The sequence below is a fragment of the Saccoglossus kowalevskii genome, chromosome 4 (genome assembly GCF_978046115.1).
Source record: "Saccoglossus kowalevskii chromosome 4, keSacKowa6.1, whole genome shotgun sequence".
NCBI lineage: Eukaryota > Metazoa > Hemichordata > Enteropneusta > Harrimaniidae > Saccoglossus > Saccoglossus kowalevskii.
Genome location: NC_140644.1, coordinates 25,570,566 through 25,593,683, shown reverse-complemented (window position 1 = coordinate 25,593,683; position 23,118 = coordinate 25,570,566). Strand labels below are relative to the sequence as shown.

Sequence of the window (23,118 nt, the reverse complement as noted above, 5' to 3'; positions counted from 1 at the left end):
AAGTAGTTATAAATAACTGTATGATGATATAATGGAATACTACCATACTAGACTGTCATTGAAGCAAGCAAGCAAGCAAGCACTCACGTGATATATGTGAATACAAAAGAGTGAAAGCGAAATTAAACAAAATAACTCAAAATAAAATAGCAGTCCGTGCAGAGACGTACAGGAAATATCTTGCAGAATATATCTAGTAAGTGTTTTCTTTTAATACAATCAATCTATTAATATATGTGTCTCGTGAATGAAATTAGTGCTACAAATTACAGTCACAAGTAGTCTGCTGTTAATAGATCTAGAGGGGGTGGGTGATCATCCCATCGTCCCCACAGGAGCAGCCCACCAACACAGTACTCGAGTGAAGCCGGTCAACACTGAGGCCGTCATAAGTTACCTGTTTAACTCAGGTCCTAAGACGTATAGATGGTAACCTCCATATAACTTCCAGATATCACAAACGTCAGTGGGACGGCATGACGATTTGTCATTGGTAGTATCCCATATTCGTATTAAACAACGATTATGACACAGCGTCCTGAATAAAACAAGACGCAAAACTTTACAAACATTTTATGTTTTTTAACTGAAAGACATTTTGGATATTGTATTAGATAAATTTTCACTTATTTTTAATGAGTTGAGTGTAAAACAAAAACAGTTATATTCACTACATTTTATTTCTACTGTATCATCCCTTAATTCATACAAATAAACAGTGAAACTGCAATGACTAGTCGGATTTGATGTTGATGAATGGATGTTTGCGACGCTTTGTGGGTCCTACTGGCGAGTACTCTGTGAAAGTATTGCATTCCGTGACGTTGAATTTGTGGTGCGTGGTGGTGGTGGTGTTGGGGGGGGGGGGGAATTCAGTCATGAAATGCGAACCTGATACGTGTTTGTCTATAGATCTGCTGTACGGTTTTGGAAGACTGAGTTGTGTGGGTGTATTGAGTGGAACACCGGCACCGAGCTGATTTCTGAGTTTATTGGATATCCCACTCGTCTTTGCTGGTTTGTATGTTAACTCTCATAGGCAGGTTGCGAAGTCATACGCTTGCATTAAGAGTAGATGTCGCTAACACTGAGCCTCCCGAACCAAAGTTTAAATACAGCCGAGTAACACTTAATCACACTCCATCCATATACACAACTAAATAGGACCACAACTAAATAGGATAAATTCTCCGGAGGACAATGACTTTTCAGTTCAGTAGGGGTGTGCGAACCGGAAGTAAAATTCCAGACCCAATCATGGACCATTTTCATCTCAAAAATCATACCCAATTATATAGACACAAATATGGATTTTGTATATCCCATCAGAGACCAAATTGTCACTAAATTTATTCAGTTATAGGTTGAATCTACTCATCACCCGGACTCATCAATAAAAGTACTAAAAGTCGGGTAAACAGCTAAATATTACAACCCCCAAAGGGCGACACGTGCCCACACTGTGATTTGCAATAAGTGCTTCCCTTCGGGTTAAATCATGAAAGGAAATTTCGGCAGAGATGGGGGGGGTGGCGGCGTGAATTAGTTGTACGTGTCTGTTGTAGCATTCATTCCGGCGAGATCATGGCCCCAGTATATTCATAGTTATGATAAATACAATGACCGCATTTTCGCTAAATGTGCTGCTTGGTGAGGTCAGAGGTGGCCTGTCATGTTTAAATTCGTCACGGACTGGCATAGTCACCAATGACGGTTACAGTGAGTGTAAAGGAATAATATTATGAATTTTTCTACGATAAGCACTGCGTAATGCACCAATAGTCTAGCAATGTTTGCATTCTCGCTCTGAGCTGCAGGCAATATAGGCGCCAATAGCCGTTCAGTTCCAGCACTAGTTTATTATATGAACAGAAATATTATCAATATGTTGTGAATAAAGCATTTACAACATACTGTAAGGCATTGACTGTCACACTACTGCTAGCGTGTACGTGTAGACCCAGAGTAGTGGTTCATGGCATGGTCATTCCTTCAGGACTCGGATAAAGTTATGGGTGACTGAGCAGGCAAATCATCCAGTAGAATTTTGCGACTTTAAAGTGACATTTTGTATGGAGTTACTGTTGGTGGCCTTATTCAAAACAAGTTTACAATAAAGCTGGCTAAAGAGTCGTGGTAATCCCTGAATACACATTGTCTTTCATCTCTCTCATCAGCCAACAAACCCTATACTCATTCAAATGTAATAGCACAGTTAGAGGAAAGGCTCTAACAAATTTTACTTATTTAAAAAAGTTGCTTGTAACTTCAAAACTTGGTTAACCTTTGTGTTGTTTTTTCTTTGAAGTTTACACCACTCTATTTCAGTTGTGACTTTTGCGCCGTCATAGCAACTTCTATCTCAAAGTCTATCTCAGCATCAAGGTGTGAGACACACACTGTTGCAAAATGGCTCATTCAAAGCTGAAACAAGTTTAGGAAATATCAGCTACCAAACTTTCTCTCCAGTAAAGTGGCAGGGGCATGGTACAACAACCTTATACAGTTCTGGCAAAACCAGCTGAACAACAACATCAGGGTCGGGAGTGTTTGTCCCGGATCACATCTTGGCAACAGAACCCTTAACAAAGTTGTCCTTTCTCCTTCACTACCGATAAGTCATATGACAAATGAGCACTTGGACGAATCTGTGATGAGTTTGAAGATTCTCAAATCATTAGCTAGAGGTAAATTGGCACCTATCACGAATTAAAACACACATTCATTTACTACACTAGTATTAGGGTATTGATCTGTAGGTGAACATATAAATGATAGCATTCAGACATAGTCAATCTGTTAGAGGCACAGGTGCAGACACGGAGACACGGATCATTGGCACTGACACCACTTTCAATGCCCAACAGCAGTTCCTTAGCAATGTGGAAGATTGCATAAATGCACTGTAAATATTTCAGAAGTAATAAAATGATACAAAGATGTCCTACAGTATGATGGTCCCAAAGTGGACATTGTCATCGGGTTTGGGTTGTCTCCTATAATTATGATCTTGTACATTGACCAGGTGGCTGGCTACAACAATGAAGTAATTATTCCCATAGCAGACCTAATATTGGGTTTCAGGACAAAGGGGAGACATGGCTGATTAAGCTCCTAGGCTTCGGCAGCACAACTCTGCTGGTGAACATGCAGATGAAAAAAGGTCTTCGATGCAAATGTGGTTGTAATGAGTTTACCGGCACTTTGGATGGTGCAGGCCTCCAATAGTGATAATCAATGTCCATCTCAGTAAGACATCTGTTTTTGTGAGCAAACTTCCAGAGCCTAGAGACATTTAAACCAATGATCCCATATTTTTTGCCTCCTTGTCTGGCGGAGATAGTGGTGTTGAAGCTGGAGGATGCTTGTGATGTTATAAAGTGTGTGGAGATGAACTCTACCATAAGATTGTAGTTTCATTGTTCAGGGCCAGATGATTGTCTCTCTGATATTGCTTAATAGGGACCCGAAAGCCTCTATATTAGTAGTGGCGAGTGGCTTGCTGATCGTTAAGGTTCTTTAAACCCCTTTCCTTTTTTAGTCAGCATATAGCTATGAATACTGATTTCCAGGATTTGCATCCAATAACCGTTATTACATTTGACTCATTGATATATCCGACGACAAACTACGATAGCAATGATATCCTGAATCATTTTTCAGTATTTTGTATAAAACCCACATAAACAATCCTGATGGTGAATGTGAAAATTAAATACGAGTGCAGTGTGCTTGCTGTACTGTAAATCAAAGAAACGTAATACCTACAGGATGTCAGTTTTGATAAGTATATCTTTGCAGTTTTCTTTCACAGTCTTTAACTGCTGAGACACCTGACAATGCCTCTGTTCCATCATGTTGACGAGTGTGATTTGAATCCAGGAGATCATATATATATATGGAAGACAATGACCATATACTCTCATCACGGTACATTGTTTTTAAACAACTTATATCTTTTATTTATTTTTATATGCGTTTATTTGTTGAACGATAGATAGTAGAATGGTACCCTTGTTTTGTATATGTCTTGAACCGATTCACTGGAACTGTCGTCCAAATACAGTACGTTTAATGAATACTACAAAAAAAAGGGCCACATCGAGCATAAGAACACATTATACAGTGCTTACATTGCACGAATTGAAAGTCGAGTTTTCATGACATGACACTGTTAACCTATGGCAAGTACTACGCCATAGACAACTACTTTAAACCAGTGTATATTACATATTACGGTCACCACCGTAAATTACTACACGGAAATTATGTTAATAACAATTGTAATGTGTATAATTTGCTTATTTCAGGGATTGTAGTTGAGGAAAAAAATGGTGTTTGGCAAATCATACATTTTGATGGAGATGGGAGGAAATCAAAGAGTACAGCCATGATTAAAATGACATCTCTTGAGGAATTTAAACAAAACGGCATTGGAGCTATACGATTATATAGGTTTGTAAAAAAGAATACCCAATATTGACCCATATTGGAATACGACCCGCATTATCGGCCACCGTTTGTCACTAGCCAGGGAATCGCTTATTATTTACAGCAAACTTGTCGGACATTACTATTATTATTGTTGTTATTATTATTATTGTTATTTCAATGCATGATATTGTTTTGAGATGCTCAGACGGTTAACCATGTGTCGGTGTGTGCATTGTGTCGATATCGTTGTTTTAACTCAACTCATATCTTTTCACATTTTAGACTTCTAAATCAGTAACGTGCCACAAATAAAGTAGCTATGTTTAGAAACATGTGACGGTTAATAATCCATGATCACATCATGACAGAAATTCATAAAACCCCACTACTGTGGGATCATCAATTTTGTCTGCCTTGATGCTAAGATTAGTATTTTAATACACGAGGGCTAGGGCGATAGTCAAATAAACGAACCCTGTCTGGCGAGGGTGGATTAGAAGCTTTGGCTGAGCCAAGATTTTCTGTTACTATTACACATTGAATATATATTCTCAGCACTTGCAGTGTAACACATTTGCATTTACGACAAATCTAGGCAGTCACTAGTATCAGGCTTTCGTTCAATATATCTTGCCAAGACACATGTTCAAACGTTATTCCATATACAGATATACAATTCCTGCACTAAAAACTGCGCCGATTCCCGCATTACTGACTGCATCAATCCCTTCCCCATGCGACAATCTTGCACTACTACCTGCATCAAATTACTGCACTTCTGACTCCAGCAATCCCTGCACTACTCACGCAGCGCCTGCACAATTGACTTTAATAATCTTTAATCTACTGACTGCACCTATCTCTGTATTCCAGATAGTACACTACTGACAAGGCACAGGGTCCCTTCAGTACTGACTGCACCAATCACTGCACTACTAATTTCTCAAAGTGACGGAATATTTGTAACCGTCATATCGTGGATACTGTACAACTTACGTGGCTGGTAAAAGACGTACAAGATTTGAATATGTAAACCACAACATTCTCACAATGTTTTAAAGATAATTGGCTTGATTGGCCTGACTGTAGGAGATTATTGAATGATCCCTATGTTTGTGGGGGAAGGGTTCAAACTTTTCCTGAACTGATAGGATCTTCTTTTTAAAAACTGCAAAATCATTTGCCAAAACAGAGTGGCAGAATATCATGTGATGGAAGTGAGTCATAATATACTATTCGTCTAAACAGAAGGTGGGCATGATTGACTAGACATGTGACATCATAAATATGCATACAAGTGTTTATTATACCAGTTGGATAAGATTTACATTAATGGTATAATGGTTCGGCATATCCCTAGCAACCAATTGAATTATCACTTCCAACAATTTCAAAACAGCATTTTTAGCGAACATAAATATAGCTACCATTATATTGAATATAAAAATACATCATTGACACAAGCAACCATAGCAAACAGTTCACGTCTTTAAATAATCATATGTAATTGTCTAATTTACTCTATTCATGGTATATACTTTGTTCGGTCACTGCTGTTTGGAGGTATATTTTATTTTATGTTTTCCAAAATTACGCCAATTAGATTTATTTGGCCATACATCCTGCATTTGTATACTCGTAACGTGGTATACTATGTATGGTAGTTTACTATTTGACAATTCTAACTTATCTGGCTAACATTTGTTAAACTCTGGGAAGAACGGTATTTTTTACAAATGAACTTCGTGTTTTTTTTTATTAACATTAAACCTATTTTCGAGTTATAATTACTGTAATTCGTCAATAGGTATGGTCATCCCTGGTGGGCTTGCAAATTAAAGAGACGTGGAACCTGTTGTCCTGAGTCCAGTGATCCTGTGGATGATGTTTTGCGCCGAGCTAGAGAGTGTTTCGATAAAGGCCTGCCTGAAGATGGCGAGTATAATTTATTGACGAACAACTGTGAACATTTTTGCTTGTACTGTAAATTGGGGCGGAATTACAAAGACAAACAATGCTTTAGTCAATCCTACTTCTAACCACAAGGATCATCATTCTAAAATGCTAGAATGTGTTCAAACATAATTAATTGCCATAGTTTATCGTGTTATAAGAGTAGTCAGAACACGTTCAATCAATTTAAGTTCCACTCAGGGATTTGGCACCATGGTTAACCATTTTTGTCAATTTTTTACTTATTATTGTTCTAGTTCATTTTGCTTGCATCATATCATGTCTTACGTTAATTTGTTTTAATTTGCTTTGCTCACACGGAGACATGTATCGATGTATATTTACATTACATGGACTACGACTTTGTATCCCAATGCTGAGTCAAAACTATATTTTTGTTCCATAATAATTAGACTTGATTATTACAGAACTTCATGTTCAGTCATAATTCATTTTGTGTACATTGCAATTTACAATATTTGTCCATATTTCAATGTGATTACTTAGTTTATTTCAAAAAATAATTACTGGTGTATAAATAAATCACCTCTGTTTTTGACTAAAAAAATATAAATCGTCAATAGTTTGAAAGATCAAATGAGTTATGATTTTACATCATATTTCATCAGATTTGTTTTCTAAATTACTTAAATTGTTTAGTAAATTGTGATCATTTCATAATAGCATATTATAATAATGTTTGGCGCGATGATCATCATCCTGTGATCAGCTGTGTGTACGTCTTGATCTAGGAAAGTAAACAATACCTAAGATGCCAAGGGAAAACGTTCACACTCCATACCATATTCACGATTACCTCGCACCTCTCGATACCATGTACAAATCGTTCTCAAAATGTTATGCATATATAAAGAAATGGATTTTGCATCGATGTTACGTAGAAGAAAAATAGTTTTACGAAGTTACAAAAGAGTAAAGAGTAAATAAATATTTGCCTGTCTCCACTATTTTTCCAACTTAGTGAACCTTATTTCAAGTCTTACTAAAGTGTCACTGTGGTCAATGGTTATGAATAACACGTCAAATTGCGTGAATACGTCACTTATCAACGGGATCGATTCAATTTAGTACAACTAGTCAATCGGGGTTCCAATTTAGTAATATCGTGTGGCCTAAACAGTCAAAACCCAGCCAAGATTATAGATTATAAACAAAGGTTTGGTTTACTATCTGGATTACTTTACCCCATTATAGCCTAAAATGTATGCATTATGTAGAGAAAATTTGATATATAGAGTTTGAAGACTACGATCTAATAAACTCAAAAATCATCCGCTACACGGTGTAGAACGCTATACAATATTGTCATTTTATTGTATATATTATGTTACAACGCTCAAGACGGCGAGTGAAAAATATGGGTTCATCGTACCCAGTTCGCAGAATCTATCAATAAAATATAGTGAAAATAGCATGTTTCGGGGCATTATCATTGTTTCCGGTGGAAAGGGTATATTTGTGTTTGGTGACATATTTTAAGAAAAGAAGCCGTTTTTCACATTTGAAAGTGTTTCCACAAGGTACTGTGATAATTATTATCCATGAAACCGTTGTTAGCATGGCAGGCATTAAGTGTAGCACTCTACAGTTTGTGTACAGTGAAGTATAAATTGAAAACAACTATCATTCTATCATTCCAGACAAACCAAGGTGACATATTGGACTAAGATTTAACACGGCTGAATTAAAAATTCTGTTATCAACAATGTATACACATTCCTGCTGTTCAGCGAATGCGTCACCTCAATGAACTGTACACCGTACATGCAAACTGGTATGTTGGTCTTTGGCCAAACACTTCGTGGAAATGATTATCATGTCTGGAGGTACAGTGTCACATACCTTATAGTGTCTCAAGGGTCAGAGTAAACATTGGTAGGCAAGCAATGCTGCATGAACGATCCCCTACCTGTACAAGAAGAAATGTACAGTCCGCTCTGGGTGATCAATATGACTGATTCTACATGCACGGCATCTGAATGTATGATCGAAATGTTAAAGAAATACTATATTATTTTTACTGTAAATTAAAATCTTATTTGCAAGCATGAACTTCCTGTGTCCAATCCATGACTATATATTTAAAATGATGCCAGGTTTTGGTATCTGTGAAACTATTGTTAATAGACCACAAAAGCAACTTAATAATCAAATTAACCACACTCTCGTTCACACACACACACACACACACACACACACACACACACACACACACACACACACACACACACACACACATGGTTGCGCCATAAAGACAATCGCTCGAACAAGTATTCTCTGTATAACTGAAGCAAACATTGGTTCTGTCACCAACTGCCCCCCACATACGTACTGCAGAAGCTGGTTCAGATTAATTTGTATAATGAAACATGTTTGTAACATTGACTATGCTGGAGCCGAAGGCAATAGCAGTCAAACTATAAAATCGTCCAATGGGTGTTAAGCTTACCGAGTCGTACTCTATTGTGGTATATGCTGACAGGATCTGTCATCGTTCAAATAGTGACATTATTAATGATTTTTGGACAAACTTTTGCATGTACAAGCAGTTATGACCGACGTGAGTGGAAACTGCAGGAATACGCCAAGGCAAGAAGCAGAAGGCTTACAGGACGTGATGGCGGTTCAGATGATTACAACTCACACAACCCTGCAACCGAAACAGTTGGTAATAGGTCTTATGATGTAACAACATTGGTATGTTTCAAGAATGCCGTACAAATTAAAGTAGTCGACTTCAGTGTATTCAACGGTTGAATACAAGGGCAGCTGATTAAACGTCTTCTTCATCGGCAGTGTTGGTATTGCCCGGTTTGCGCTATGGCACCAGACATAGCGAGACCGTTAACACAATTAGGCAAGATTAGTGTTTTGGAAAATGTTTGGGCTGTATGTGCCGAGCATTATTTTGTTCGTAATATCCTTCATGTGACCATACACAGCTCTTGCGGGTTATAACTCCCAGGTAGAAGCAACTATACACCAGCTTCCCTGCCACTGCTATAAGTGCCGCGAAAAGGCGAATAACACACAGAATTGGCAAACATTCCTGCCAACTAACATAGATAAATAACAATTGTAATAATCATTTATACCATTGAGTATTTTGAGTTCAAAACAAATGCATAAAAAAAAATTCAGAAATATGCATACCACATCCGCCGTGGCCCCCTTGTGAACCCGGACGTCTTATCGATCCTCCTTAAACGAAATCGGTTATATAGAACTAATCGTCGTCTGTATTTTGTTTAAATTCATGTCAATATTGACAATTGCACATATATATGACCGTTACTGCTGACTATAGTCACTGTATGCTAGTCCCAAAGGTCCATTTTTATTTTACCACGGAAAAGTAACAAGTCTTGGGGGCTGTACGACATTTGCACATCATTTTGTAGTGTTAGGGTTAAAGTTCAGTTTCGATGCTTTCAATTTATGTCGGTGTTCCAAAATTACGTGAGGTGAGGTTGGAGTCAGTCGCCAGCGCAAGGGTTGGGGTCAGTCGCCAGAACAAAGTCCTTGAAATGGCTTTGGCAACAACGCGCCGTGGGTGGTTTTTTCACAATTAGTATATCCTATATGGAACTAATCGACGTCTGTACTGTAAGTTTTTTCTGAAGTTTTAAATTTATGTCGGTGTTCCAAAATTACGTTCAGAATGAAGCTAGTATAATAATACGAGTGTGGCTGTTGCAATTATGTCATGAATTGGGCAATATATTGTGGTATTCGTGACTGCAATGGTGGTTCTTTCCTTAAATACACATTCGCTTATCAACGTTGTTCTGTTGACTGTTAAAATAAATGCGTGGGCTTGGTGTTACAATGCAAACACTTGTATAGTGTGAGTAACAAAATTCCCAATTTACAAGGAAGTAAGCTATAAATAGCAGTATGATGCTGTTGTTCATGGAATCCTACTATACTAGATTTCATATATGCAAAAACAAAGGATTGCAAGCATAGTTAAACAGAAGAACTCGTGCAGACGTGCAGAAAACATTCTTGCAGAATATATCTAGTAAGTGCTTTTTACATACAATCAACCTATTAATATGTATCTCGTGAAAGATGACACATACACATATTGGAATTGGTGCAGAAAATAACAGTCACAAGAAGTTTGCTGTCAATAGAAGGCGAGTGATCACAAGTTGAGGCTCGACATTACTCAATTGAAACCGCTCAAAAACGAGGCCTTTATAAGTTGTAAGTCAGTGGCGATGCTACTTCATAAACGTTATCAAAATGCGAATTCAAGCAATTATGTGTAATTATTATTCATCAGCTAGAGCAACGCATCGAATTTCGGAATTTGATTGTACGACAGAACGCTATGGCCCGCTCTCTGATCTAGTGGTGAGCGGCTCCACAATGTATGCTAAGGTGCTGGTCCACAAGTGCCTTTGAGGTGGAAGTCAGTCGCCAGCACAAAGCCCATGAGAAACGCTAGTGAAATTGGGAGCACATGTAGAAGCAGTCTTTCCTTGGCGACTGATGTGCAAGCAGGTCGTGGTCATATTTCTTCCCTGCAATATTTGTGCATACATACACTTTGTGATCAGGGAATCACAATGCCATCATAGCTTACTTGGCCCAATCATTGCCAAACTGAGCGAACAAGGTCATTAACCTGATTACTGGAATAAAAGGTTAACGTAACCTCTGTCTCTACTCCTGCACTCTTCCTAGAGAAACTCCAATAAAATTGGAAGCACATGTAGAAGCAGTCATTCCTTGGCAACCGATGTGCGAGCAGGTCGTGTTCATTATCGCTCCCTGCAATTTATGAAGCGTTGAAGGCCATACTGTAAGCAGACTGACTATGAGAGCTTTAGCAGGCCAATGATGGAACCCTATAATTGCGGTATGAACATACATAGTCGCTAAACAGTGTATTGATTGTCCGACAAGGGAACCTACGATTTTATATCGATAGAAAGCACTGCTGGCTGACTACAAATACCATGGCATTTGTTACTGGTAATAAAGTTACCATCTTATACACACACTTTCATTAGTGTAGGGAACTTTGAAGGCTGTAGTGGTAGTTAATGTAATTGTTATTATTCATTGTATTGTTTGGGAGTAAATTATTTATTGTACGTGCTATTCTGCTCATAACTGTATTAAATCTATTAGTTTCACAATATCGTGTTTGTATTGCATGCGAGTGACGTTACAACCCCTATCCACTATGACCGTTATTCACATTGAGATAAAAATTTAATTTGGTTATTCATTGAAAAGGTCCAGGGTGACACTGTATTCGACAGGTAAAACAAGCTATAATCAATAGTAGTGGTATCTTTCACGGAATAACGTTCAACATCGTGTCAAACTTGTTGTTTCCTGAATTGTAAACACTTGTTTACTGAATTATCAAGGGACTATTTTGTCTCATTTCTATATATTTGCAACATTAATATAATACATCCAGAATGTAACTATGAATATATCAATATTAAATATGTAACAATTTCCATGATCTGCATCCAATAAAGATAATTATTCGATTCATAAACATCATTGGCGTCGAACTACAAAAGCGGTGATTCACCTGAAAGCGTTTTAACAAGTTGATTAAAAAAGATATACTAACACTCAATAACTTTATATTCTCAAATATATTATTATCTATATTATGTGAGAATTGTGACATTACAAATAGGCTGTCAGTTTTGATAATTATAGGTTTGTAGTTTTCTTTTCTAGTTGTTGTTTTACTGGTGAGACACCTGACTTGTGACAAATGGCTGTGTTCCATAATATCGACGAGTGTGACTTGAACCTAGGAGACCATATATATGTATGGAAGACATTATATTTATACTCGCATCACGGTATATATTTTTTAAATAACTTGCATGATACAGTTTATTTGTTGAAAGGTAGTTGCAAAAGTACCTTGGTTTTGTACATTTATTCAATCGATTCACTGGCATCTCCATCCAAATACAATACGTGTTTTCAATACCAGAAACACTCGGGCCATTTTGAGTATTCAAAATAAACGTGCATATGCACAAAAACCTACATTTGTAAGAAATGAAACAAAAGGGTTACCCATTAGTTTCAGTGATCTTTGGTTATCACACTAAGAAAAATGAATTTAAATTCATATAATGTGAAAAAATAAGTAAACAATAAACAGTGCGTTCTCGTAACATTTTCAATATATGACTTTAATCATATATATTGTTCAAAACAGTAATAATGAATATCAGCAACTGTTAACCGATGGCAATTACTACGCCGTAGATAAATACTTGACACCAATGTATATTACATACCTTGCATCGATGTTAATGTGTATTATACAACTAAGACATTACGGTCAAAGCCGTACTTAATACTATATTGAAATGTTGTTCATAACAATAGTAATGTATATAATTTGCTTATTTCAGGGATTGTAGCAGAGAAAAAAAGAGGTGTTTGGCAAATCATACATTTTACTGGAGATGAAAGCAAATCAAAGAGTACAGCCAGGATTAGAATAACGTCTCTTGAGGAATTTAAAGAAGACAGTGATGGGGACATACGACTATATAGGTTTGTAAAAAAATAGAATGCCTAGCAATAGGCTTGGAAAATATATTTGACAGGAAATTCGCGCTTAATATTATTATTATTACAAAGGTTTTCTGCAATTGGAAATCCATTATTTTAAGCTATAACAGCATATTTGTCCATACCCTGGAAATTAATTAAATTAGCTGTAATGTGAAAGTGTCGTACATGTTACATATTATATACATATGTACGTAGTATCCCTCACCCCCGGCTTATTTGGACAGTGGTTGTCACAATGACACTCTAGAAAGCAAGAGGATCGACCCACATTAGGATTTATCCCGCATTATCTTCCATCATTTGTCACTAGCTAGGGAGTAGAAGTTAATTAAATTAGGTGTAATGTGAAAATATCGCATACCAGTATTTCTAAAAAATATCAGCTCTTCAAAATTTAAACATCAGTAACCTATCACAAATGTTGTTACTTTAGGCGCTTCTATTTTGTCTGCAACGATGCTATAATGAACATTGGACAACGCATTGAAAACAATATCCCCAACAAGACGCATTTCAATATACAGACAGTTGAGTGTCAAATAAACGAACCTTGTCAAAGAAACAGACGTTTTGGTTGAGATATGTTTTTTGACAATCCTCTCACTATTGACTGCACCAATCTCTGCATTCCTGACACCTGCATCCCCTACACCCATTTCTACACTACTATTGTCACCAATCACTGCACTAGCGACTGTATAAATCGAAGCTACTGCACTGTTTTTGGAACATCGGGGTCGCGGCCATTTTTTTGCTATCGAGCTTGGTGGATGGCTGTGGTACGTCATCAGGGGGATATAAGTGACGCTGTCTGGGTTGAATTTGGGGCATGTACCTTCTGGGAATGGCATAGGTGATATTTTAGCTGCTCAGCGTTATTTACACTGTCACTTCAAGACATTTTCATTATTTATACACAGCCAGATTTGCACGTTCCTTCCAGGTCTAATTATATGTTATCGCAGAGTTGTGAGATGTACTGAACCGACCTGTCATTCAGTCAGTCATCGACCCAACTCTTTCGTCGCCAATCTCCTCCGCTCTGACTGTCTACACTAACTGTATCCAACTGTGTGTCTACCCCAACTGTCTTACCTGAACCAACTGTCTTATCGAACTAACTGTCTGTAACTCGTAAAGTTTCATTGTGGGATGTATCATATTACCGTGAGATCACTACGCTCTCTTGCGTAATTATGCAAAATGGAGTACTCCCGCAGCGACTGAGTTAAATAAAATTTGAGTAGCAATCACCTATGCTCATATAGCCAAAGGGAATACTTTCATATATACTAGGTTTTAAGTGTATCTCACACTAGTAACACCACTGACACTGTACCAACCCTGCACTAATTACTGCGCCAATATATGTACTAAATAACACATTAAAGTTCTGCATTGCTGACACGTGCATACATTCTCCACACTACTCATTACTCCTGTCTGCACTAATTTCTGCACTACAGACTTCATCAATTCGTGCATTATTGACTGCACCAACCGTTGCACTACTGATGGCGCCTTTCCCCGTGCTACTGACTGCACCAATCTCTTGACTACTGGCTACATCAATTTTACACCACTACTAGTTGCACCAATCCCGGCACTAGTAACTGCACCAATCCCTGCACCACTGACTGCACCAATCCCTGCACCACTGACTGCACCAATCATGACACTACTGACTGCACCAATCCCTGCACTACTGACTGCACCAATCATGGCACTACTGACTGCACCAATCCCTGCACCACTGACTGCACCGATCTTTGCACTACTGACTGCACCAATCCCTGCACTACTGACTGCACCAATCATGGCACTACTAACTGCACCAATCCCTGCACTACTGACTGCACTAATCATGGCACTACTGACTGCACCAATCCCTGCACCACTGACTGCACCAATCATGGCACTACTAGTTGCACCAATCCGTGCACTACTGACTGCACCAATCCTAGCACTACTAACTGCACCAATCTTTGCACTACTGACTGCACCGATTTTTGCACTACTAGTTGCACCAATCCTTGCACCACTGACTGCACCAATCCTAGCACTACTAACTGCACCAATCTTTGTACTACTGACTGCACCAATCTTTGCACTACTGACTGCACCAAACCCTGAACTACTGACTGCACCAATCCGTGTACTACTGACTGCACCAATCTTTGCACCACTGACTGCACCAATCCTAGCACTACTAACTGCACCAATCGCTGCACCACTGACTGACAATATCTGCCCTATAGACGGCGTCTCTCCATGTATCACTGACTGCACCAATCCTGGCACTACTAACTGCACCAATCCTTGCACTACTGACTGACAATCTCTGCCCTAATGACGGCGTCTCTCCATTGTACTACTGACTGCACCGATCTTTGCACTACTAGTTGCACCAATACTTGCACTGCAGAGTAATCCAATTCATTCACTACATTATTGACTGCACCAATCTCTGCATTAGTGACTGAAGATTTGAATATTAGTTGAATTTTCATATGGAAACAGTACACCTTAAGTGGCTAATAAATTTAGTACCAAGATTTTCATATAACCATTCTCATTATTTTTAAGCCGATTTTTGGAGACTATGAAAAAAACCTATGTTGGTAGTGAAAGGTTTTATTTCATCTTTTCCTGAACTGATGTTTTTTTCTAATGCCAGCCATAATGTGGGCACGAATGTCTGGTCACGTGACGTCATTAATATGCTTACATGCGTTTTCAGGCAAATCATTATATATGGAATACCAGTTGGATAAGATTTACATTTATCAGAACAGTTCGTTGGACGTTTACCTAGCAACCAAACGATCACATCAAGAACATAAACATAATCACCATTATAGTGAATACAAAAAGACAATGACACTCGCAACCAATAGCAAACAGTTCAAATCTGTAAAAAATCATTTCATTGACCAAGTCACCCAATTTTTTTTATATACACTCATATTTTGTTCATCAGTGGTGCAATGCGGTAAAATAGCCTACAGGTTGCCGGCCGGTCGCTGGTACTTGCAGGTATATTTTATTTTTACGTTCTGTCCGGAATACGCAAAATTAGATGGTCATTTGTGCATTTGTGTCATATCTCAAGCATTTGTATACGTGTAACATGTTATACTAGATATGATGGTTTTTATGATAGATTTGTGCTGCTTTAGACTTATCCGTGAAACAAATTCGGCTTCAAATTAATAAGGTAACTTAAATAACTTATCTGGCTACAATTTGTTGTACTCTGGGCAAAACAATGCATTTTAAAAATGAACTTCGTATTAGATTCGATCACATGTCGCCATATTTTCTATTTAACATTAAGCTTCTTTTAGAGTTATAATTATATTCGGCTTCAAATTAATAAGGTATTCATACCAGAAATTGGATACTATCTATAAACATAACAGGGATCTGATTTGTTAATGTGAACATGTACCAATTATAGGTTCGTCATTAATCAAACTTCCAAGAAATAAATTGACAGTTCAATATCCTGAAAACGAAATAACTTATCTGGCTACGATTTGTTGTACTCTGGGCAAAACAATGCATTTTAAAAATGAACTTCTTATTAGATCCCATCTCATGACGCCATATTTTCTATTTAATATTAAGCTTCTTTTTGAGTTATAATTATTTCCTGTAATTCGTCAACAGGTATGATCATCCCTGGTTGGCTTGTAAATTAAAGAGACGTGGAACCTGTTGTACTGAGCCCAGTGATCCTGTGGAGGATGTTTTGCGTCGAGCTAGAAACTGTTTAGATGAAGGCCTGCCTGAAGATGGAGAATATGATTTATTGGTGAACAACTGTGAACATTTCTGCCTGTACTGTAAATTGGGATCAAATTACAAAGACAAACAACCCTTTAGTCAAGCCCCATTCTAACCACAAGGATCATGGCTTAAAAATGTTAGATTGTGTTCAAACATAATTAATTGCCATAGTTTATTGTGTTATAAGAGTAGTCAGAACACGTTCAATCATCTTAAGTTCCAACCAGGGATGACCACGTTCACATATTTTTCAAATAGATTCAGTCAGGTTATAACATGTTTGAACGTGTTTTATCTCTTGAAATGTCCTGCAACCTAAATTATGGAAAACATGTTTGAACACAGTTACATTTATTCATTCGCAGGCAGTGAACAAGATTGTGAATGTTATTTTTTAATCATACATATTATTGTTCTAGCCATACTTGCATTATATTATAATTTATGTAATTCATTTTACCTTGTTCTGCTCCAGCCATCACACAGAGACATGTATCTGTGTATATTTGCATTACATTATATTTACCTTAAATGTCAAACTTCATTGAGCACAATTTCGATTGTAATTCGATTTTTCATCACAAAGAAACGAACTGAAACCAACATTTGTTGTATATAACAAATTGTCTCCTTTCGTTTTGCGATGATTGATGAAGAATCTGTATGGAGTATGACTTCCAATTCTGATCCGAAATAATATTTTTGTTCCATAATATGCAAATTAAGCTTAACCGTTACAGCACTTCATGGTCAACTATGATTGATTTATGATTTTCATAAAGCTTAACATCAGATATGTTTGATCATGTTTCACCCAATTGTTTTCTTAATTTCGGACTACATTGTGTTCACCCCTAATATTATGTTTTATGACGTTCTGTTATAGTCATTAGTGTAAATCATGATTAACTAGGAAAAAAGCATAGTACCATGGGCATATTGGTGGACAGGATAGCTAGCAGACGCAAATGTTTTGGTGCAATTTTTATATAAACATGTTAATGCTTATTTTGATACTCAACAATTTTTTTACATTCCCAGGCAAACATTTCGTAAATCGATTTTCTGTGAACCAGGTGGAATGGTGAAATGTGTCAAAAATGTACTTTGTAGTTCCCATCTGTCATGAATTCTTATTGTTTACTCTTACATTAATTTGCGTAAGTGGTTTTACGAGGTGTGCCCTCTGTGGCAGGATGAATATACACAGGTGGAGCTAAGATGGCGGAGTAGCTAGCGAGGACTGGTGGTGAGTGATCTGTCGTACTGGTTTTGTACAACACTTATTACCCTTTTGGACATGTAGTTTTAGAAATACCTTCTGCATCTGTGCTGATTATAATAATGTATTTGAACAATTGTTAGAGTGTCTAATAAATATGCAATATATAAATACTAGTATACTGTACGGACAATAATGTATGTCATAGAAGTTAATTATTTAGTCAAAATGTTTACACAAATAATGTGCACAGGAAAGCTATGCTTGAATCTAGGGCTTGAATATTTAAGATGGGTCATCAGGATTCTTTTTCTGGTGTGAAATAAAATAACAGTTCATGTATGCAAGTTGTCATTTTTACAAACACGGGTACAATCTAATGTATGGGTGTCAGCTGGTCGAGTGGATAACACGAATCGATGTAAGGCAGATGGCGATATGTGTTCGTTGACGTGTAGGAAATATCCAATTGGTTAATCACTATAGTAAACAATATTTATTTAATTTTGAGCTTTTATCTATTTACTAATATTTACATTTTTGGAGTAATGTTCACATACAATGAGTTTCGCGAATGCATGAATGGTTTCATAGATATTTATAAATATTTTTATAACAGTTATCCCGACAGATCATCGCCCTGCATTCTAATTCAAAAAAGACGATTTAATTTACTACAGACATCATTTGGTAATACCGAGACAAAAACTTATCACAAATGTTAGTTTCACTCGGTAGAATCAATGGGCTGATAAAATGTAATTATTTCGATTATAATCTAAGAACAAAGTTGGATGATGGAGCAGGAAAGACTGTAACTTTGGTATTGACACCCTAAGGTGCGACTTGTGTAGGGAATTATAACTAATGTTACATAAAAGGAATACTTAGAGTTGGCAGTGTGTTGTACATCCCTGTTTTGTGCAAAGTCTGTGCTAATACCAGACACAATACAATGGCACAGGACGCATATTTGTGTAATGGAAATTGTAATGATAATGTTTATCACCGATTTACTACGTATTATCTTATATGTGTTCTGTTATATGTCGGCTTTAAAAATATACGGTAATTGTAGTTTTGAATGAAATAACAGACACACATTGGACTCTTTATTCAAATATGTCTTCATATATCTTTCCCACTGCATTACAGTCACGAAAGATAAATATTTTAGTTATGTGTTTGAACAAAATCCAGCCACAAATGTCGGAAATTCGGTTGCAAAATAACTTGATTTTCGTGCATTTTATTACCATGGTTACAAGTTAGTCATCACATTCGCGTACGGCTTTTATGATGTATGTTTGCAATCGTTATCAAATTACAGTAAACAATCCAGGGAATGGCTCTGGTCAACTTATAGTAACACTTGCATGTATTGTTTTACTGAGTATGAGATATCTGATCAATCCAGACACTGGAGTGGCATACAACAAAACAAAATGTTGACCATTGTGAATCTGATGTATCGGGCTAAGTGACTTGCATCTAGTTCGCCTGTTCCCCAATCACAACAATTGTCCGGTGAGGATGTGTGCGATGAGCAGGAGGTTAGTTCAGGATCTGGTTCTGCACATATCAAAGCATTACAGAAAGTGTTTACACCGCTTGAGTCATCAGTGACTCGCATGGAGGCAATTGACAACAGTTTGGAACTATGTGAGGTTTAAAGCAAGGAAAATCTAACCAGAGGAGCTGGGGAGACTGACACCAAGCCACGAGAAAATGCATGTAACTCACGTGGATAAGTTGGACACTACTCGAGAGAATGTCCATGCATAATAAAGAGAGATAAGCATAAATTACATGTCATGAGTGTGATAAATTTGGTCACATCGCCAGAAACTGCCCTGGAAGAAAGGACAAAGAGAAGGATGGACCTAATTGGAGATCAGGATCTCACTGTGCAACCAGCATAGTATCCAAATCACACAGGAAGTCCAGAAAGTTCAGTGCAAGATCTTATCCATCAAAAGATGCGCATATGGCTCAAGACCAAGGCAAACCAATGATGTTGTGGCGTGGAACAGAATGGTTTGATCTGCTCGTGTATTGGATTGGTGACACTGCTCAAGAACAATGGGAGTGGTCATGGATATAGTGATACGTTTAGATACATGAGGTCAACAGCAACTAGACAAGGTCGTGGGACGTAGAGGACGAGTAGGAGAAGTGCAAGCTAATATCAACAAGCCAGTGATGATTCGTCCCGATGTTCAGATCATTTGGGGCAAGTTTAAGGGTGGCACTAAATAATATGTTGTGGCTGTAGATCAATTTATTACCCCTGGGCATCGGTAGTGGCAGAGCCAGCAGAAAATGTGTCGGAGTGTGAGGAAAGGAAGTCAAGGGTTCCTGTGAGAATATGTAATAAAACAATTCAGATTTTGATGACAATGAGGAGTCACATTGCTTAAAAATAGATGCGGTTTAATTTAGTCCGGTTTAATCTGGAATCTATAGATGAGCATGAGTTGAAGATGGCAGAGAGCTTTTTACAGAGGTTATATTCAGTCATTCTCTGAGCATGAGAATAATCTAGGCAAATGTGATTAAGTGAATCATCGCATACGTCTGACCGATGACATTCCAGTTAGAGAGAGACACAGGAGGGTGCCATCTTCAATGTACAGTGAGCTGAAGAGAATCCTGCAAAAATGCTAGATAGTGGCATTATCAGAGAATCAAACATCCCTTATACTGCTCCCATTGTGTTGGTTGCGAAGAAGGATGGCTATTAATGAGTATGCGACTCTGCATTGACTATCGCAAATTGAACTCGAAAACCATCCGAGATGCCGATGCATTGCCCAGATAAGAGGAAAGCATGGATGCCTAGAAAGAAGTGATTCTCTACCATCGACTTGAAGTGTGAGTACTGGCAAATGAGCATGGATGAACGTGACATTGAAAAGACTGCTTTTGTGACACCAGTTGGCCACTATTAGTGCATCAGGCTTCCCATGGGGCTCTCTGGTTGTGCCACCTCATTTGAGAGAGTTATGGAGGGGTGTCGAGGTACCTTGCCATTGAAACATGTTTGGTTTATCAGGATGATGTGAATTTTTACTCTGTTTCATTCCTTGAGAGGCTGGGGTAGGTGCTGAAGAAGCTGCGTGACAATGGGTTGAAGGTCACTGCCAAGAAGTGCCAGTTTTTTTATGGAAAGTTAGATACGTTCGACACATTGTTCCTAAGGATGGGGTACGCACATACCCTGCCAAGACAGAAGCCCTGCATATGTGGCCAGTTCGACAAAGTGCCAAGGAAATAAAGACTTTCTTGGGTTTTGCTAGGTATTATTATCGCTATGTGAAGGACTTTGTGAAAACAGCAAAACCGTTGAATGAACTGACAAGAATAAATGTAATGACAGAAGACAACTTCCAGAGTTCAAATGGACTGTGGAGTGTCAGGCTGCATTTGAAACGTCAGTTGACAACAACACCACGTCTGACAACACCACCAGTGTTGGCTTATGAGAAACCATTTAAGTCACGCACACAAGATAGGACTGGGTGCGGCTCTGTATCAAGACCATGACAAAATGAAGAGAGTGGTGACAAATAGAGGGCATGCCTAATATAGGTACAGTGGGACAGATCCCGCTAGCGAATCTTGTTTGGAAGTTTGTAGAGGTATGGTTGAGTCTGAATGCTTGGCATGTGAAAGTGAATTATGGAGTGAGGATAATGGTCCGATTCAAGCAGGCAGTAGTATGGAGGTGCCCATTGCTGAAGAACTTGCACCTGACAAGAACTTAGCCAGTGATGCACCATCTGTGGATCAGAGTGTGAAAAGATCCTAGAGAGTACATAGGCCACCTTTGAGATATGGGCTTGATGAGTTTATAGACAGTGCACAGCAGTCTGACAGTTGGCCAAAGTCATCTGAGACAGAACAATATGCTGTGATAAAAGGTGAATTGGAGGACTGTAAGAAGCAAGTTTGTAAGCTGATGGCTGAATTGGAGGCATGTTGTGGGAACAAAGTTGGAGATGTGATTCCCAAGGCAATTGAATTCAACATTCATGTACCAGCGTTTGAACCCAGTCCTAGGAGTGTATTGTTGCAAGCACATTACTACTCAGTGAGTCAAAAACTGTGGGTTTTGAGTCTACCTGTTGTATTTTATGGTTGATAGGTCTTGTTTTATGTGCTTCTGTGTAGAGGCAGTAACATTGACTAATTCGGGAGACATAAACATGCTTTAGGTTGAGTCTCCTTAGTTGTTGTTTGGCATTTGTTATTTGTCTATGTCTGTTCTTTGTCTGAAACTTTTCAGTTTCATCAGCTGAATCCATAGTGGCACTTTCTTAGACACAATTCTCTGATGTTGATTACTGTTTGGGAATTTTCAATCTGTAGTATTAGCATGATATGATGCTGATTTACTAGAGGAGGATAGAATATGATAGAGGATGTTCTAAAACCAGGTATGATAAAAGATGTCTTAGAAGTAGATGGAAGTAGATCTTTGGAGAAGCAAGATGAAGAACGTCGCCCTAGTCCATTTTACCCTTAAAATAGTTAGTCTATCACACTCGAAAGCATATGATGTTGATAATTGCACTTTTGTGGTATGCAAATTAGCTTTTGGTCATAATTAGTTAGAGAGATAATGTTAGTTTTTTAATATAATATAATTAAGTTACAAAGTCTAGCTGTCTGTGTGAAGGTGGAGTTTTCTATAGTAAACTTTGGGGCAACAGTCCCTTCCCTACCATTTCTTGTGAGATTTTGCAAGTTGTTGTCACATTTTGTTAGTTTGAATGTGAATAGTGAACTGGGAATAGTAAAAGAGACTTGTGAGTTTATAATCAGTGCACTTTGTTTCTGTTATAAATTCAGAATTTTCATTGAGTTGTTACCCCCTCTTTAGTCGCAGTGTGTGTGCGTGAGGGACCGTGGGTGCATTGTGTTTTGTAACCTTTGATGTCAGTTTGATGTTTGATATTTCTTGGCGTTACAATGCAAACTATTATAAAGTGTGAGTCACAAAAAATACAATTTACAAGGAAGTAGTTATAAATAGAAGTATGATGTTGTTGTTCATGGAATCCTATTATACTAGACTGTTATTGAAGCAAAAACTCATGTGATATATGCAAATA

General features: G+C 37.8%; 2 protein-coding genes across 6 annotated transcripts; both read left to right on the top strand.

Moving 5' to 3' along the window:
• Positions 1 to 149: 149 nt before the first annotated feature.
• Positions 150 to 8,460, top strand: LOC144344825 (uncharacterized). 2 transcript variants are annotated; one of them, XM_085498580.1, is made up of 5 exons: positions 150 to 196; positions 3,802 to 3,930; positions 4,311 to 4,455; positions 6,242 to 6,369; positions 8,049 to 8,460. In XM_085498580.1, exons 2-5 carry the CDS (start codon positions 3,840 to 3,842, stop codon positions 8,060 to 8,062), a joined length of 378 nt encoding a protein of 125 aa, XP_085354706.1. In that variant the 5' UTR covers positions 150 to 196; positions 3,802 to 3,839; the 3' UTR covers positions 8,063 to 8,460. The 2 variants fall into 2 exon arrangements, with proteins under 2 accessions (XP_085354706.1, XP_085354705.1); XM_085498579.1 differs by lacking the exon at positions 8,049 to 8,460 and having other exon boundaries at positions 6,242 to 6,857.
• Positions 8,461 to 10,329: 1,869 nt separating this feature from the next.
• On the top strand, positions 10,330 to 18,343 carry LOC144344824 (uncharacterized). 4 transcript variants are annotated; one of them, XM_085498001.1, is made up of 4 exons: positions 10,330 to 10,432; positions 12,127 to 12,254; positions 12,822 to 12,966; positions 16,660 to 18,343. In XM_085498001.1, exons 2-4 carry the CDS (start codon positions 12,164 to 12,166, stop codon positions 16,889 to 16,891), a joined length of 468 nt encoding a protein of 155 aa, XP_085354127.1. In that variant the 5' UTR covers positions 10,330 to 10,432; positions 12,127 to 12,163; the 3' UTR covers positions 16,892 to 18,343. The 4 variants fall into 4 exon arrangements, with proteins under 4 accessions (XP_085354127.1, XP_085354128.1, XP_085354130.1 ...); XM_085498002.1 differs by having other exon boundaries at positions 10,332 to 10,432; positions 12,114 to 12,254; XM_085498004.1 differs by lacking the exon at positions 10,330 to 10,432 and adding an exon at positions 10,521 to 10,620.
• The last annotated feature ends 4,775 nt before the right edge of the window (positions 18,344 to 23,118 follow it).

Bases quoted from the DNA above. Each gene is read 5' to 3' on its own strand.
- LOC144344825 (XM_085498579.1), top strand. From the start codon at position 3,840: ATGCCTCTGTTCCATCATGTTGACGAGTGTGATTTGAATCCAGGAGAT. The intron at 3,931-4,310 runs GTACATTGTTTT...TGCTTATTTCAG, and splicing joins GACCATATACTCTCATCACG to GGATTGTAGTTGAGGAAAAA. The intron at 4,456-6,241 runs GTTTGTAAAAAA...ATTCGTCAATAG, and splicing joins GGAGCTATACGATTATATAG to GTATGGTCATCCCTGGTGGG.
- LOC144344824 (XM_085498001.1), top strand. From the start codon at position 12,164: ATGGCTGTGTTCCATAATATCGACGAGTGTGACTTGAACCTAGGAGAC. The intron at 12,255-12,821 runs GTATATATTTTT...TGCTTATTTCAG, and splicing joins ATATTTATACTCGCATCACG to GGATTGTAGCAGAGAAAAAA. The intron at 12,967-16,659 runs GTTTGTAAAAAA...ATTCGTCAACAG, and splicing joins GGGGACATACGACTATATAG to GTATGATCATCCCTGGTTGG.